This window comes from Diorhabda sublineata, chromosome 9 (assembly GCF_026230105.1).
Source record: "Diorhabda sublineata isolate icDioSubl1.1 chromosome 9, icDioSubl1.1, whole genome shotgun sequence".
Taxonomy (NCBI): domain Eukaryota; kingdom Metazoa; phylum Arthropoda; class Insecta; order Coleoptera; family Chrysomelidae; genus Diorhabda; species Diorhabda sublineata.
This window is the reverse complement of record NC_079482.1, coordinates 15621894-15639676: the sequence shown is the minus strand read 5'-3', so window position 1 is coordinate 15639676 and position 17783 is coordinate 15621894. Positions and strand designations below refer to the sequence as shown.

The 17783-nt window shown below is 33.3% G+C and overlaps 1 protein-coding gene across 1 annotated transcript in view; it reads right to left on the bottom strand.

Moving 5' to 3' along the window:
* LOC130448904 (acid sphingomyelinase-like phosphodiesterase 3a) overlaps positions 1-17783 on the bottom strand; it is a 330919-nt gene that overhangs the window by 71779 nt on the left and 241357 nt on the right. The window contains exon 5 of the mRNA XM_056786494.1: positions 14183-14337. Within this exon, the coding sequence (XP_056642472.1) occupies positions 14183-14337 (155 nt within the window). The remainder of the gene's footprint in view (positions 1-14182; positions 14338-17783) is intronic.

Here is a 17783-nt window from a genome sequence, read left to right as displayed (position 1 = left end):
GATAAGCTTAGATACTCATGCCATACAAAATAAGTGTGGCTTAACAGAAAAAGCACCAGAAACCGGTACAATGCTACAGGTGAAAAGTATTCCATCATGGACAAAGCACGTGCAAAATAGATGAGCACTGCGTGAGAGACCCAGACACGAATATCACTCAAGGAGGAGGTAGCTACGCACGAACTGAGAGAACACTAGCTCCAGCAGGACAAGGAACGAAGAAGCTATTGAGTGTGCTGCAGAACATGCAGACACTATTAGCAAAACTCATCGCCCAAGAGGTGGAGTAAAATGGAGGACAACATGATCACTGGTTTAAGTAAGGTTAGAAAAAGAGTTAAAAAAATACGCAAAAAACAGAAAAAAATATTTTTTTAAAGATCCTATGTTTACCGAGTTTAAGAGGACATCCCCGACACGGTAATTCCGCATTTCATAGGCAAGTGATGAATTATATATCGGGGACAGATGTAAAGAAGACGAAGAACCACTCGAATTAGATCTTTCCTCGCCGAAGAAGGGTAGAAAGGGATTACCCGAGGCAATGAAAACACATACATACATACATTTTAAGACTAAGAAGACCAGAGCCAACAGGCTAGCTCTTAACAAAAAGATAAGACTTTTTAGAATCTCCCATGAAACTCATGGGAGAGGAAGGTGTCTACGAGCGAAACTGCGACGCGAATAAGGATAAGGACTTTTCGAAATGATAGGGTGGTTGTGGAATGTTCTTCTTTGCATCTATCAGCGGATTTATCCGAGGGTGAGAGGGGCGGGACCTTGCACGCGCACGTATGTAATTTAAATTATGGAGAGTGCACTAGATATTATGGACAGAGTAATGAATTTCATTCGCAAGTAAAATAATATACAGGTCAGCTAAGGAAATATATAGTCGAAGATATAGTCGAAGAAAAATAAAGAATTCACCAAAAATTAAGTAGAAACTATAGAATGGAAACTACCTGGGAAATAAAAGTTCGGAATTGAGAAGTACACATAGTTCGATTGTTAATAAGGCCTAAGAATAAGAGAAGAAGAAGATTTTATCGGTTCATGAATCTAAGAAATTGTACGATGTGAACAACAATAATCACAGTAATTAAAATGAGAGGAAGTAATTGTTCAATATTCATGAAATTCACTCTCATACAGTGTGCAAACTTCACGAAATACCTAATGTTTTGAGTATCTTTGATTCTTTTTCCACAAACACAAGGGATTTATTCGATGAGGATAATTTCGACTAACGCTTAGTGGCTTTTTTGTGAGGTAGATAATATGACGGTTTTAACTAAGAATATATATTCGTCGTTTGGTACTATCGAAACTACGAGTAGATTAATAGAAAAATGTGTGATTGATGATCATTAACCAGTTTCTTTCCATCTCCGTGAATAGAATATACTTTCCTGAAAACAAGTATTCTATTCGAAATAGCATAAACATACAAAAGTATCAGATTATTCCTTTATCACATACATTTGAAAAATATCTACCACATATTCGGGGAATTGGAAATGTATCGTTCCAATAGAAATTTTAGGAACTTTGCAAACAAACTTAGAACAACCAACAGCATAGATTAAAAAACAAAGTATAGAACGGGTAAAATATACTTTGCAAGAGATCCATAGGGAATTCGGTGTCTGCTTTAAACTTATATTGTGAAATTCCATACATAATAAGTTTGTCAGAAATGCTCTATCAAAGTAGCTTTATACAGAGAAACAATTTGGAAAACCAATATTTTCAGAAGCTAAAGACAAAATTCTTATTGAAAATACCAGTGGTGTTCTCTTCGAGGTTTCAAGTTTTATCACTATTATTAGGAAAGTTGTAGAAATTTGTGCTTTAATATAGTAGACTTCGTGTTTCTAAAATTTTTCAGTTCATATATTTCAATAATATCACCCATACAAGGAGGTGATTTAGTGCCAACATTGGAAATGATTCAAATCAAACTAAGTACGTACCTTCATATACCTATAAATGTTGAGAGATACTTTGGTACATTTTATATAATGTAGTTCCAGACATGAGAAACTTCAAAACAGGATGGTTGTTATAGAAATTCGACAAAAATATTCACAAAGTATCAAGATATACCAGGTATAAAATAGAAATATTGTTTATTTGTTGAATATTGCTGTTTAAATGATTCTGGAAATTGTATCTCAGATATTCCTGGGGAGGAGAACGTAATTTCTCTAATGCTGGTAGTCAAGATGGTTTTGTACTAGAGGCTTTGCTCCTATTTGCTAGAAAGCTTGAGCATGGGGATAGCAAATGTTTAAACATAAATCTCCTGATACATTTCAACATACCTTCTATGTTAAGTTGATTGATATGACTCAGATAATAATAATATTCGGTAGATTGAAGATACCGGCTACTCTTTTAGGAGGAAATACTACGGGAAGACCAAAAGTTATCAAAGAGAGCGTCGAGCGAATACGACAAAAGTTCACTGTCAGTCCAGAAAAATGCGTTCAGAATGCTGGTCGTGAATTATATTTATCTGTTATATAAAGTTGTTGCAGTTTGTAAATTTAACTCCGCTAACGGAATGTTCCTCCACAAAGATTTGATGCACTGACTCAATAAAAAACGGACTATGCACCTATCTAAACCATTGGATTGGTTGTGAGGAGCCTAATAACATAGCTTGTTTTTCATTATTTTCACGGTCGCTCTAATTCATGCTGTGTACAACTTTGGAGGTTCATAAAATATCGTGTATGTATTTCTTCTCTACCATCTGTCCTTATGGAATCAAGGAAGAGCATTAAAGCAACAATTACCGACAATCACTATTCAACGTTTGAGAAGACAGCTGCCATATGTGTCGTGTGAAAAATGGTGCTCATATAGGAGGCTTGTAGGCTTTGATGAAAAATTGGTTGCCCCTCTGTACATTGAATCATGAATAACTGTAAATTTGATATTATATATCATAGTTCGTTAAAATTCAACTATTTATTTGGAAATGCTTAGATAGCCATTGGAAATAAAACCTATGACTCCATTCAACATAGAAAAGTGAACACCAGCTGCACTTAGTTTGTATGCATTGTCCACACATTTAACAACGGACACCGAGCCACAAGCTGAATGGAATAAATTTTGTATCGCACCAAGAAACTACGACTGGAGCAAATTAACATCTCAAAAGCTTTCTTGAGCACTTTAAAGAGGGTCTGAGGGAGTGGGATCTGTGCTGTAGGAAAGGTGCTCCAAGTCCAACATTTTGTAATATAGTCTACAGGACAATCACTATATGAATTCAATCGACAAAGATTACATTAAAATTACCAAGTATCTCTAAATAAGAATACCTTGCAAGGTCGATGTGTAAAATTATACCAAGTGTTCATATTAAATATCAATTGATTATATTCAATTGTTTATCGAAAGTAATAGTGAACCGTAAATTAGACGAGTTAACAGTAAGATGCAAGTTGGTATCACTATTAATTGAAGATCATTTGGAGTACGCCAGTAGTTTTCAATTTCCAATGTAACAACGAAATATGTCAATGATATAAGGAGCCCTGTAAGATTCTGTTGTATAGATACAAACTTACTTTGACTGTGTTATTTATTTCAAATTACTGCCTCCAGTTTCTTGGTTAACAAATAACTACAACTCGCACTATCTACGGTCTTTCCCAGCCAAAAAGTTAGCAGGATTCTGGGTGACTTTCTTTCATACTAGGACGTCTCGATTCCACCTCGTATGCGTCGTCTTCCACATTAAAGCGACCCAATAAATGTTGACAGATGTTCAAAAGTCTAGTTTGGTTTACTGCGCAATTGTTCGTGGTAACTGTCACACAAAGACATTACTTTTGTTTTAAGGGGCACATCTAGCGCACCCATTAGTTAAATGGCCCTTTGAACCGCCCGTTCAGATGATACTGTGATACTACCGTCTAGGTCTAGGCATACGTCATTTGGTGGTTTCCCCATCAGTGATGATTAGGGGTTTGGGAACTGTAAGTGATTTTCTCTAAGACAACTCAATTCGTCTTTCTCTCATGATGTTCGTTATCATCGTTTGTACTATTTCTCAGTTTAGTTTTCTCGTAATCATTGGTTTAACAATATTATCGGCTGTATTCTCGCGATTCAGTTCTTGGTATGCTTGTTCCGATCCCACTTTACACAACTGAAGATCAAGTGCTTCACGGTGTATATTAATTGGAGATACAGTTTTATGTGTCGTGGTGTTCGCAGTCTATCCATTCTCGGATATTACCTATTAAGCGTTTTGTCCACCGTGTTTTTGTTATCTCGTTCTTTCATCTTTCTTGCCACGTTCGCATAGTTTTTTCTCTGGCTCTCCTTTTTCTTATATTCTGTTCGTTTTCAGTATTCTCATGATTGTAGCTTCTTTTAGTAATTATCAGGTCCATTGGTGTGAGTCCCGTTATTACCTGCAGTGCCTGCTCCCGAGGTTGTTCCGATTGCTGACTCTATCCGCAAAAGAATGTTTCTTTGTGATAGTCTCACGGTGGAAGTAATTATAATATTGCCCACTTATATCTTCAAATACCTAGAAAGCCTAGCTTCCAAAAAAACATCAAATATATAGCACACAAGGCAGAGGAAAAAATGTCAAAATTCCTTTCGAACGTGGGTGGACCAAGTAGCTGCAAAAGAGTATTTATTTGCAGGGCTCTTCTCAATATGGTTTTTATATGGGTCTGCTTACATACAATAGTGAGTCTATCATGAACATATCACTCAATTCATGTTGTAAGTGAATAATTTGATAGGAAGAACCTGGACAAATGGTAAAAAAGAATTGCTATAACATATATCTGCTGAAATCATATATTGATTGTTGATCTCTCGAATTTACGCTACGCCCGTTTGGTTGCTTTCAAACATGTCTATAGATTTAGCACTTTTTCCATATTATTACACGAGTCTGCACCTCAAAAATCCTTTGACCACACCTGGTTCCTTCTGTACAATCTGATAGTGAGGTTGACTTCTTTCTGTTGTAGCTGATGACAACTATGATGAAGAAGAAGTATGAACTAAAGGTATGCGATGCAGAAGCCTCTTATCGTCACGTTATAAACTTAGAAAATGAGTAGTATTAGTTTTTATTTACCAATTGATCATTCAAAGTATTTGCCAAAAATATGAATATTCTCGCCCACTATTCTCATACAAACTTCAGCATAAAATTGTATTCATATCCATCGTAATTTCTGTATATGCGAGGGATGAAGAGACTGTGGAAAACAACATGAACATTTGCCTTTGACATATTAAATTGAGCTGAGAGTTTTACGAAGTGTTTAGTTCGATAGTTGAAGATTCTTGGACGGAGTAATCACCATTCTGTACTTTATCACTCTGATCGTTAATAAACAATGTAGAAATTGAACTATTCAGGTGAAAGCTAAAATTACTCGAAATGTTGGAAATCAGTAATCGTATAGTGGTAATCGAAATACGGCTGGTAATCATAACAAGTGCACGACTCGATGTCAATTAGAATTTAGTTTTGCATTCCTGACATTCTGTAGTCTTGAGAGAAACACTTGAACGTTGCATGTTACTGCAGTTATTATAAATATTGTTATTATAGCTATAAACTTTGATAAGGGGTATGTTCTATAACTACAAAGTCATTAGTATCATAATCTTTCAACTTGAAATGAGCTCCAGCTTATCAGTGAACAGGAAATGAACGAATTCAAGTCACTCGAACTTTATGATAATTTTTAGTGAAATTTATAATTCTCGTCTGAACTACAATATACAAATTTTAGATTCAGTAAGTAATATTCATCTTTCTGTGACTTATTCCACATTTAAATATATACTAGCCTACAAACGATTGTCTTTTTGCGAGGAAATAAAATATTGGAGTGTTTCTTTCTGATGTCTAAAAATCAGTGTATGGGAATACATGCTTTCCACATATGGAACGTATTTATAGTCGAAACGAAATTTTTACAATCACTTCTCAGCTTACAAAGAGATGAAAATATCGAGGAATTATGGAAATGATGGGAGAAAATGTTATAATTATAAAAAAGTAGCAATTCAGTAACATAGCATCCATTAATACGGTTCATCCATTAATTGAAAGTTGTAAAATGAGTCTATATGAGACTCAAACATTTGAACATTCATACTTCATAAGAAACTTGATAAGCGAAGTGAATTCGACAAATACCATTACGTTTTTTGTATTCTCCTTTTCTGTGATATTTGTGAAGTTCATGTGATGAGTAATATTACTAATCATTTATGTTGATTCAGCCCAAATTTCCGACCCAGGACCTGATAACATACTCTTAATCTTGTAACAAAAGCATGTTGCCGAATCATAGCTTCTCCAAATATGGAACCTAATCGGGACAAATAATATTTTCCCATCCACTTGGTCACTGGCATCCCAATACCAAATACAAACTGTCCTTGAACTATAGAAAGATAATGGAAAACCTTATAAGAATATAACAAAGTAGGTTTTGTCGGTACAGATTAGCATTAGGCAATCTTATTGAGTTGGAATTCAAAATCCATGAATAATCGCAAATAATGATGGCCTTCCAGTCATTAAAAAGATCCCTGAAGCTTTCGACATGACTTGATGTACTATGAAAACTCATCATTCATACAGAATCAAAAAAAACAAATCGCCTGTTATGATACAAACTTATATAGAAGCAAACATCAGACGAATTCTGGGTATATCAAACGTGCTGCTCGTTAGTCGACTTTTAGAATTCCTCTTTAACCAGACAGGACTAGGGTCCATATCGCGGACTTGTTCGTAACAATATACGAGAGATTTTAAATAAACTATCCCTAAATCACAAGACCTCAATTTGGAACTGAGGAGACGAAATGCCTATTATTTTCTAGAAAACATAACCTATACAACCAGAAGTAGAATTTTATATTAATTTAACATATCATTCAGATTTAAATTTAATAAAAATATAATTTAAATAACTTTTAAGAAAAATTTAGCTGGATACATGCGACACGTCAAAAAATCATGCCAAAATGGTATAAACTTCATAACGACACAAAACATTTTCAGTGGGTTAGTTACGACATCCACTTTATCTATGTATTGATAAAATACAAAGTATGGAAACTAAGCAATAGACACTTAACAATATTGCATGCTATTTTGAAAATTTTGTTAATCGGGTGTGATTCCTCTCTAGTTTTGAAGGCTTAAAAACATTACAATAATTTACGCTACGCTTGGCTCATTCTGGCGGTGCACCACAGTCTTCCTAGCTTGGAGAGTGAATTGGGATGTCGCAAGGACGAATTTTGCCGAAATCAAGATCAAGATAATAATCAGTTTAGTAATAATAGGAAGGTAAAAACAGTGATTCCATTACATAGATATCCAAGAATATGTGTCATCTTCGGAGTGGATCTTGTGGTCTTAAGGAGGCAGATATTGGAATAACACAAACGATTCAAGTACAAAATATACGTATGAGTATCGTTTTATCAAACTTATGTTGTTCACTAGATTTATTTGATATGGCACTCTCGTAATTACATTGTACGAGGCAACTAAACATCTTGAGACTTGTTGAGTACATTGTGAAGGTTTATGTGGTTTCAAACCTTCAAGTATTAGTAGTTCCAAGCTTCATGCTAATTCCATTGACAATATCAAGGACGTAATAAACCTGATTACTTAAAGAATCTCTTTATCCCTGTAATGAGTATAAAATTTATTGAAAACTATTGAAACAACAGGAAGAAAAGTGGAGTTAATAAATTTAGTGTCCTCAAGGCAAATATATAATTTTATATGGTAAATAACTAATTCTTAGTCATAATATTAAGGTTACAAAGGTATCTTGTCATTTTCCAGTTATGGACACATCTTTGGGGACAGTAATTAGATAAACTAATGGTGTCTATGGTTCAATTATAAGAATAGGAAACAACAAAAATTCACTGATACGAGGAAAGGTCATAATATAATATGAGCAAAGTTTTATTCGTCAATTAACTAGAGGCAATCGATAAAAACTGATATAAATATTTTTTTACAAACAACAGCTATTCTTCTCTATTGTCATAACCAATTTTTTAGATCCATAATCCATTCCAACATTTATGTATCGGAAGTTTTTGCGTCACTCAAGATGTAATATTACAACCAAGTTTATTCTTTCAATTTATTTAACATAAATCTGGAATAATTCTTAATAAGCAATTCTAGTTTCACCCTAATCTACATATAATGACTGCCTACGTGCTTCTGATTTTATAGAGAATTGAGAATGGAAGTTTTCCGAAATAATGAATTATCCCCGAGTTAAGTGTGATGCATACAAGTTGGACATCATGCAGAAATCTAGTGTGGAAAGAATTTTTTTACATAACCTCAAAATTTATGTTCCAAATTCTTAGTTTTGTAGGTTTCAATCTTAAACGAATGATATGATTTTAATGAAACTTTTCCTTAACGAATCTTCAAAAACTTTTGAAATAATCATTAGTTTTACTATCTATAATACATTTCTTAAATCACGAATATTATTTTCAGATTGAGAAAAAATATTCTAAAATCTTTTTATCATTGCTTAAAAATTAATAGAATAACACTTTAAAATTATAAAATTCACCAATGAAATAATATTTCAGTCAATATTCCGTGAATATCTCCAAAGATTGTTTTGCATTAGATCAGTTTATTGGAGAGTTGATTATTTATCTCCGTTATCGCTTTCTTGGCCAAATATTCCATCCAATTTAAGATTCGACCAATACATTCCATTGCATTCAGTCTCATTCGAATATTCGCCACATTTATAATATTTCCTGTTCTCTCGAACTCCAGACATATATTTGTAGAAAGCAGCCAATGGTTCCATTATAGTAGCAGCAATTTTTCTTAAGAAAAGCATATGCTTTCGACCACCTCCAATTAGTTTAGAGAAATATTTCCTAACCAAGAAAAAGGAACGATTGTTCCTCAAATTTTCATAGATAAATCTCAGTTCAATGGTTGTTGTATATATTTAAAATAAAATTGTCATCTAATCCAGTGACCGAAATAAATCTAAGTCCCTCAAGAATAGTCCAGAGTATGTTAGCATTCAAATTCTTGCGAACAGATACTGAGTACTTTGAGATTTTTTGTACATCTCCTTTGATAAGTGAATAATGAATGGCAGATATCACTTATTTTATTTTGATACAAAAAATATAGTGATTCTTGATATTATAAAGACATTTTTAGAGATTCTCTTTTTTGAACATGTTCAAATTTCAAATTTTAACCTTGATTTTCCATTTTTTGGGTGGAAGTCTATAAAACATTAGTAACTAATATTTGTCATTATTTGAAGCTTTTTTGGGTAGCACCGATATTTGGATATAAAATACGTGAAAAAATTATTTTTCTTATGGAAGACATTGTTTCAATCCAAAATTTCACAGTAACAGTTATAAAAATATTATAGAATGTTACTAATCTAATATATGAAATTCGCTAGGAGCTCGATTATTTTAACTCGATTGGATAATGATATTTATATTAATTTTTTTCCTACTTCCTATCCGGTAGTTTTCGTTCTCGGAATATAGTTTATTGATTATCCGGTAGAATAGTATCTTTCTACCCACAAGACTAATCAGAACTACCAATTTATATATACTTATTTCTTTTTTAAAATCATATACTTGGTTTTATTGAGGCATCAAAAATATCTTGATAGCCGACTAGTTGTGAATCTCTATCCCAACGCCAACCGTTTTCCACGCTTACAGAATAGTTATATTTCTTCTATTCATGTTATCAGATATACTCTCCACGACTGACAGTGATAATACGATAGCGATGATATCGTCTAGCTCGAAGCTATGCTGTCACATAACAAGGATTAAATGAATTTATCGTTTCCAACATAGCTTCCTAATGAAACTCAAACTGAGACGTATAAGCAGTGAAACGATGAGTCTTTTTGCAGTTAAAGATTATTAGAACTATATTATGGATCTTAGGAGGTGTGTAGATAATACCTTCTATTTATGGCGGCATCATAACTTTAGAAAATGACAGCAATGAACATTTCTATGAATGTCGACGAGTTGAAATAAATACTGCATTATTAAGTTCTTGCTTGAACAATGTAACTATGTGATTCCACAAAATTTGGATTATTATTAAATTTTGATTGTCAGCAATGGAAATGAATACGTAGCCTCACCACCCGATGGCACTAATATATTCTAGTAGACGATTGTAGAACTTGCATCCGGATCAGCCTCGTAATTTTATTGTGTCCGCATGTGAGCGTCTCTATGGATTTTATAGAAAAACAAATAGAGCAAAATGTAACGGTGATAGATTACTGTTTTGGAAGAGAATCCGCGCAGATAAATGATGAAATAAGTATGTTGACTCTCCTCCTTCGTAGGCAACCACTTTCAAATTTTCAGATTATACAGAAAATGCTTTTCACGAGATTTCAAATTATCAGCTTTCAAAAAGGGCATTTTTTGCGTTTCTCTGTAAGTTTTGATAAAATATCTTCTTCTCCTTATTAACCCTTTAGCGGAGGGGTGCGTCACTGTGGTTGTCCACTGAACGTGTTTCATCATTGTACCAAACTATGCATGTATTGCTTTTACTTTCTTTTCATATTTCTATTCCAATTTGTAGATTTCTAGCGTAGTCAATATTTAAAGAACAATATCTAACACGATTAGATCATTGTTTTTGGAAAGGAGATTGCGCAGCCAGATCAAAAAACATTCCGACGATATATATGATGACTCTTCTTCTCCTATGGCGATCTTCTGAAATTGAGATAGCGTGTGCTCGCATGTCGGCTTTTGATGAGTCAAGATCAGGTGTCTCTGAAAAACGTTTACTACGCGAAATGGATTAGACAATAGACCAGGTGGATCGGAGCGTTGAGTGCCACGTTTTCTCACTAGGACATTAAACACAACCGTGAGACCACGCCAGAACAGCGTGTGACGTTATGTAAACCAATGCAAAGGATATTCTGCATGGTTCCATCATAGTCGACAACACATGGATCCACTGGTATGCACCAGAAATCATTGAATAATTGAAACAATGGAATTTACCCAAGGAATATTATACATAGAAAGGCGAAGACTGTCTTCTCGGTCGGAACCGTGATTAGTTTTCTGAGATTCACAACGACTACATAAAGAAAAGCAAAACGGACACAGAACTGTACAATGCCGACTTATTGGGTCCATTAGTCGACTAATTGAGAAGAAAAAGGCCTTATATGTGGAAGAAAAAAGTACATGGACTACGAACTGCCGCTACCCTATCGCATTTTTAAAATTTTGTTCCATGATCTTTGTGTTTATTTTGCAACTTAAGAAATTAACTTGTCACATAGAAATTCGAGCTGGATTAGGAGCTCATCAAATTATATTTTCAATTTTATAATTATAAGTTTTTTATATGCAATTGAATGATATTCAATGATGTCGTTTATACTAATAAACATTAACATTATTTAAGTTAGTATGAGTGGTAGTTTTCCACTGGAACAATTCGTAATTATAACATTATAGGAGAAATTCACCGTCAGGTCTATCCACAACGTTCATGAAAAACGATAATCAAAAACCATTACTAGAGGAAGAAGAATCCAACTTTATGACAGTAGTAACTTGCTTATACCAACCCTCGAACTATGCTAGTTGTTACTTCGATAGATAAGTCGCCAACTCAATTTTAATGTTCAAAAGCATTTGGATCTGTTTTTAAGTGTTAAAAATATTAAACTTGTCTTAATTGTTTCATGATATCACAACTTTGCTCTCTTGGATTCATTGGAAAAATTGAACAAACATGTTTTTCACTTTATTTCAAGTACTATAGTGAGAATCTTCCCATTCCATACCAAATTTATAAACACACAAATTATCCTATATCTTATCACTTCCAGCATAAGTAACTTCTTTTTCCATTTTATGTCTTGTCTTGTCCTTTTTAATTTCGCCCTCTTCTGAGCCCTTCTTGGGACGCTTAGCTCTAGCACATCCTGGTGGTCTGTCTAGTAGTCTCCGTATATTCGATTTCCAATTTTTGCTTATTTTTCTCATTTGAGCTCTGAAATATTTTCGACATCATATCTCCAGTCTCATTTATGTTCTATAATTCATCTATTATATCCTATATTCCTAGTTCTTCTATAAAATCCTGTTGGAGGTAGAATGAGACTACCTCCGTGGTTCACCATGCTAATCGTTTTCATTCTAATCGTCCCAATCATCCTATTTGTTGTTGATGTTTCGGCTTTTGCTTCCATTGCAAATGGGATGGATACTTCTATCATTTGAACTCGTGCTTTTCCATTAAACTATCCTCATCCGATATTGCTGCTTCAAAGTAATTAAATTTTATTTTTTGCTGTTTTATGCTATTGTATACAATTAGTTCGTAGAATCAGGCAGTCAAGTTCTGGTTTTTATCCTTGAAAACATTTCTCATTCTCAGACAATTGATAATATTTTGATATTTATGACTTATATTGCTCGTCTACAAAATCTTTAATACGTTTCTCGATTGTACTTCATCAAAGGCTTTCGTAAGGTCAACAAAACATATGAATATGAAGTAATTTTTCTATTAATTAACATATTATGAATATTCCGTCTAAATTTCGTTGGAATCATGTTTCCAAATCGTATCGCTAACATTTTAGTGAAACGTTTTAAGACTGAGCGTAACAAAGTTATGTTTCTTATATTGTCGGGATTCATTTTCCCTCGTTTATTGTGTATAGGTACAAATATGATTGATTAACTTCATTAATTGGATATTGAAATCCATTCTTATTCTGTAATGTCATTCATTTCTTCCGTACCCTTTTCTTTTGTCACTTATTCCTTACTTAGTAGCGTATATTTTTGCTTTTCGATATCTAATTGTTTTGTAGCTTTGATACTCGTCCAGTGTTCTATTGTTAATTTACTTTCAATTTTTAATAATAATATCAATTTATTCTTCGCCCACTCATCAACTTTGTGAGTGAACCATGGTGTGATATTATATATTATGTTTTCTCTCATTTTTTCTAGTTTATTTAGTATTCTTTGATTTATTTTGATTTTTTTTTTACATAATTTTGTATCTCATTTTCCACGCCCACCGATCGGCTCTTGTATCCCTAAGGGACCTGAACCCTTCTTTGGAACCAGCTACAGAACAAAGTACTGGAAAAGAAGATAGATAAGATCAAAACCAATTATTGGGATAACCTACAGGGGCTGAGACAGGAAAAGACTCTCCTGGAAAACTATAACCAGAGAAGATGTGTTGAATGTGTCGAAACCTTTACCCATGTACTCTCGATGTGTGAAACACTTTACCTGGGAGCGTATGAAATAGAAGACGGAGATATCTGGTAGCTACAAACATCCTACATACTGAACTTTCTGAAAGAAGTGAAATTAAGAGATCAGCTGAAAACTCTGGGTCCCCAGTATCGCAGCAATATATGATACTCCAATATCCACACACATACATTCTTATGCTAGCGTTATTAATGTTTTTTCAAATTACAAAGTGAAATGAAATTTTGGGTTGACGCATAATGAATTTGTAGGAATGATTTAACATGATACCGTTCAGTGTAGGGATATTACGGACATAAGTTTCGGAATACTAAAGCTGAAGGAGTCTCATTCGCCGAGTGCTACCGTTACAAAAGTTTATTAGTTCACGCGTGTTCTGCTATGTTTACAATTTACTCGCATATATGTATAATAAAAGCTGACGCTATGTCACGTCCTAATGTGAGTCTTGCTCAACGTAAGAGGCAATATGTTTTAGCGACGTAATGGACTGTGACATGTGACTAGAACATGATACATATGAAGTGTTTGTTGGGGAATCTCCTCCTAATCGTGTCTGGTGACTTTCTCAGATTTCAACATATCGTGGTCTCAGATACGCACAATTATTGAGAGAGCGCAATGAAAGAAATAATTCTAAAGTGATGTATAATTCGTACTGTATTTTGATATTGCTTCTAAATATCATTCGACCTGTATGACTTTATTGAGAAATCGATGGAATGGAATATGCTGACAGAACCTCTGGTTTCATATATCTCAAAAATAAGATAAGTTTAGTTCATTTATAAATTTATTAGACTTAACTTACCGTTTCTCCGTTTCTCTGGAATTTAGCTAACACGCTATCTAACCAAACCCATTGTTGCAAAGCGTCTTCGTCGTTTTCCCCACGCTTCATAAGATTCGTATTCAATACAACTATTTGCAATTTGAGCATTTTTCTTTCGAATATATAGTAACCACCTGGAAAGAAAGAAATGATTGTGAAAGGGTTTTTGAGTAACAAAATAATTGAGAAACAAATTTGAGATAATAATAATATGTTATCAGCTTTTGCATAATTTAGATTTCACTAATTGATAGTTTTTTCGAAATACGAACACTTATAACTCTATTAGAGATTAACTGGTCGTATATTTATATACAGGTTGTTTGATTAGAGTGATAAAGTTCGATTCCTTCTTTGTCCTTCACAATATCAATTTGAAAATCTGAGTGATTATAACCATTATTACTTTTCTCATTTCAAAATTATTCACAATATTACTGTTCAATTTTCTTAACATGAAGCACTCTATATTTTATTGCATTTTTGGAATTGAGTTAACTTCCTTATTACAATAATAATTGTGATTTGTTCAACAGGGTATTTAAGAAGTCAACCAATTTTAGATAAGTGCACTACCCTGAACAATGTAAAATAAATTTGAGAATAAAGATCTGTTGCTGCCAAACATTCAAATATTGATAGAAATTTTTAAAATTCTTCATTTATTAATAATCATTGGATATGATACAGGGAGAATTATAATACTAATACATTATTTTCTCGGTTTTTCTGTATGAATGGCACTGTCTGTATTTTCTGTGAGCATCGAAGAGTACTACCGGCATACTTCTTTTTTTGAGGCATTCCATATACTCCAAATTATCGGTAATTGAGTTATTTCGATTTTTCTCTGCAAAATAATGATTATAAACCATTTAAAAATTAATAGAGAGTACAATAGGTAGACACGTAATTTTTTTTATTTATTGGTTTGGTACATTTTTTGGTGTGGTGGAAGAATTTGAGCAAGGGTAGAATTTAATTCTACTAAAGAAAAAGAAAACAAAAAAATTGACGCTCTAAGAAGAGCAGATAGAACTTAAAGCTTAGATCGAATCTTAAACGACACAGTAGAAGATCAAATGAGCCTGAAAGAAACAATTATAGAATATATTGAGTAAAAGTAGTTTATTTGGTATAAGCTGGTGGAAGAAAAGACTGACAGAAAAATAAGGGAGAACAGAAAGGAAGGAAGACCAAGATTATCATTGATGCATGGAATGAAAAGATTAAAAAGTGTACGAAATCTGAACGATGAGAATTCCATTGACAGGTAAATGTGGTAATTAGGCATCGGACAACGTCGTACAACGTGTTGAGTTCAAATTTTTATATATGAAATGATTGATGTACTCTGCATTGCTTTGAGAGAATGCAATGAGAACTATCAGCAACAGTATACCATGAATGTTTTCCTGAAAAGCAGCAACCTAAAAAAGCGAGCTAGGAAAGATTGATGATAAGGTTTAACCGCACGGGTTCAGTTAATAATGAGAAGCATGAATGATTAAAAACTTATGTGACAGGAGAAAATGAAATTATTGTTATGTTAGAAGTTACTTAAAACTCACGCACAAGTGTAAGGAGTATTTGCAATTAGTGAAGTGAAGTTGATTTTTATAAGAAACTAGAATTTTTTAGGAGAGCTTCCCGAAAAGTTGATCAACAGAGGGACTTTTCGATAATGTTCTATTTGTAGATGGAGCCATGTTTAATAAAACTGGTTTTGTTAACTATCGTTCATCAAATAATGTCACACAGTCAAACTAGATGGTGATTGAATGTGTGAGAATATATTGTTGGTGAATATGTAGAAAGACATATATGCTAAGATGTATTCAGATTTTCTAATGAACCTCTTTTATTGGAAGAAGTCTCACTTTATATAAATCAAAGATGTGGTTTTTGTATGATGGTGCGTCTGCTTATCAATTGATTAACGGTGAACTGACTGAACTATTTTCTATAAGAAGGATCGGAAGAATTGGTCCAGTACAGTTACTACCATGGTCACCTGATTTTAGTGGAATAGTTCCATTGGAGTCATGTTAATAATGAAGTGTACAGAATATCGCCAACAACAATGGTGACGACATGATGAAGAGAATACAGAATTAATTTTAGAATGTTTCTATAGAAATGCTTCGTATGCTCCAAATTATCGTTTTCAAGCAGACATAGCTGTTTTTCGAGGTCATTTCAAACAACTATTGTGATAATCAAGATCTGTACGTATACAGTTGTGAATGGGATAGGTTTTATTTATTCCTTCCTGTAATTTATTATTGGCATACACGTTTTTTATTTCTATTTGTAATTCAACCTCTAAAGTACCAAACAGCAATGATAAAATGCCAGTTTCTGACTAATCAATTATAGCCAACCCACAATTTATTTTCAAATGATTAGATATAGGCACATAAAATATGGGGTGATTCATTTGAAAAAACCCAGATAATGATGCATTGGTATTTTGATTTACCCTGAATCAGATTCAATTAATATTAACGAAAGAAAGAATTTTAGAAAATTTTTATTTATATTTGAATGTTTCGGGTGCAACAATCTCCATTCTCGAATTCCTCTTACATTGTCCAAGATGTAGAACCTGTTTGAAAAAATTGTAAATAATTTTGAAATATGAAAACTAATAATGGCTACCATCCCTTAAATTTTCAAATCAATATCTCGAAGGACAAAGGAGACTCTGAATTTTATCACACTAATCAATCATCCGGTATTTATTTTTTCCATTGATTAGATCTATTACCTATTTGTATATGCTAAGGAATGTAAATTTTTCCCATCTTTCTTGCTTAGTTCATGAATATTGTAGTTTTGATAACAGCAACCAAATTATAAATTAGTTGTGGATTGAATTGATCACAATAGTTTTTTGTTCACAACACATGTTCTAAAGTAAAAGTGAACATTTTTATTTTCAATTACGTGATCAGACAACAAGCACCCTCTAAAAGACTGAACGATAGCATGATCGGCCCCTTTCTTATTGATATTCAATCCTCAAGACACAAAATAGATGCACTATATCTTTTAATAGAGGAGCTTAATTTACAAGAAATTGTTGCCATCACCGAACATCATTGGTTGAATAATAATGAGCCTCTTCTTTTCAAAAACCATACAATAGTAGCCAGATTCAATAGAACTAGTTTATCTCATGAAGGTACCATGATCATGTCCACAAACCACGACTTTTCGGGAATAACACAGTTCAATGAGAAATTATTCGAATTTTCTATCGTCTATAACAAGACTTCTATATTGTTTGTATTTACAGAACACCTGACGCTGACGTGCATACTTTCCGTCACAAATTACTGACCTTACTGAAGTTCTCACCTCTAAAAATCAAATTAATTCCATGTGGCGATCTCAATATTGATTATTCCTGTATGTGTACTGGTCAAGAATGTCTTTAGTGAATTTTTGATTCTTTTGGTATGGTCATGCATATAACGGCATCAACCAAAAAAAACTAAGACCAATTCTAGTATTATAGACTATGTCGTGTCATCGTATGATCCAGAATCCACCGACTGTACTGATTTTGATTCTT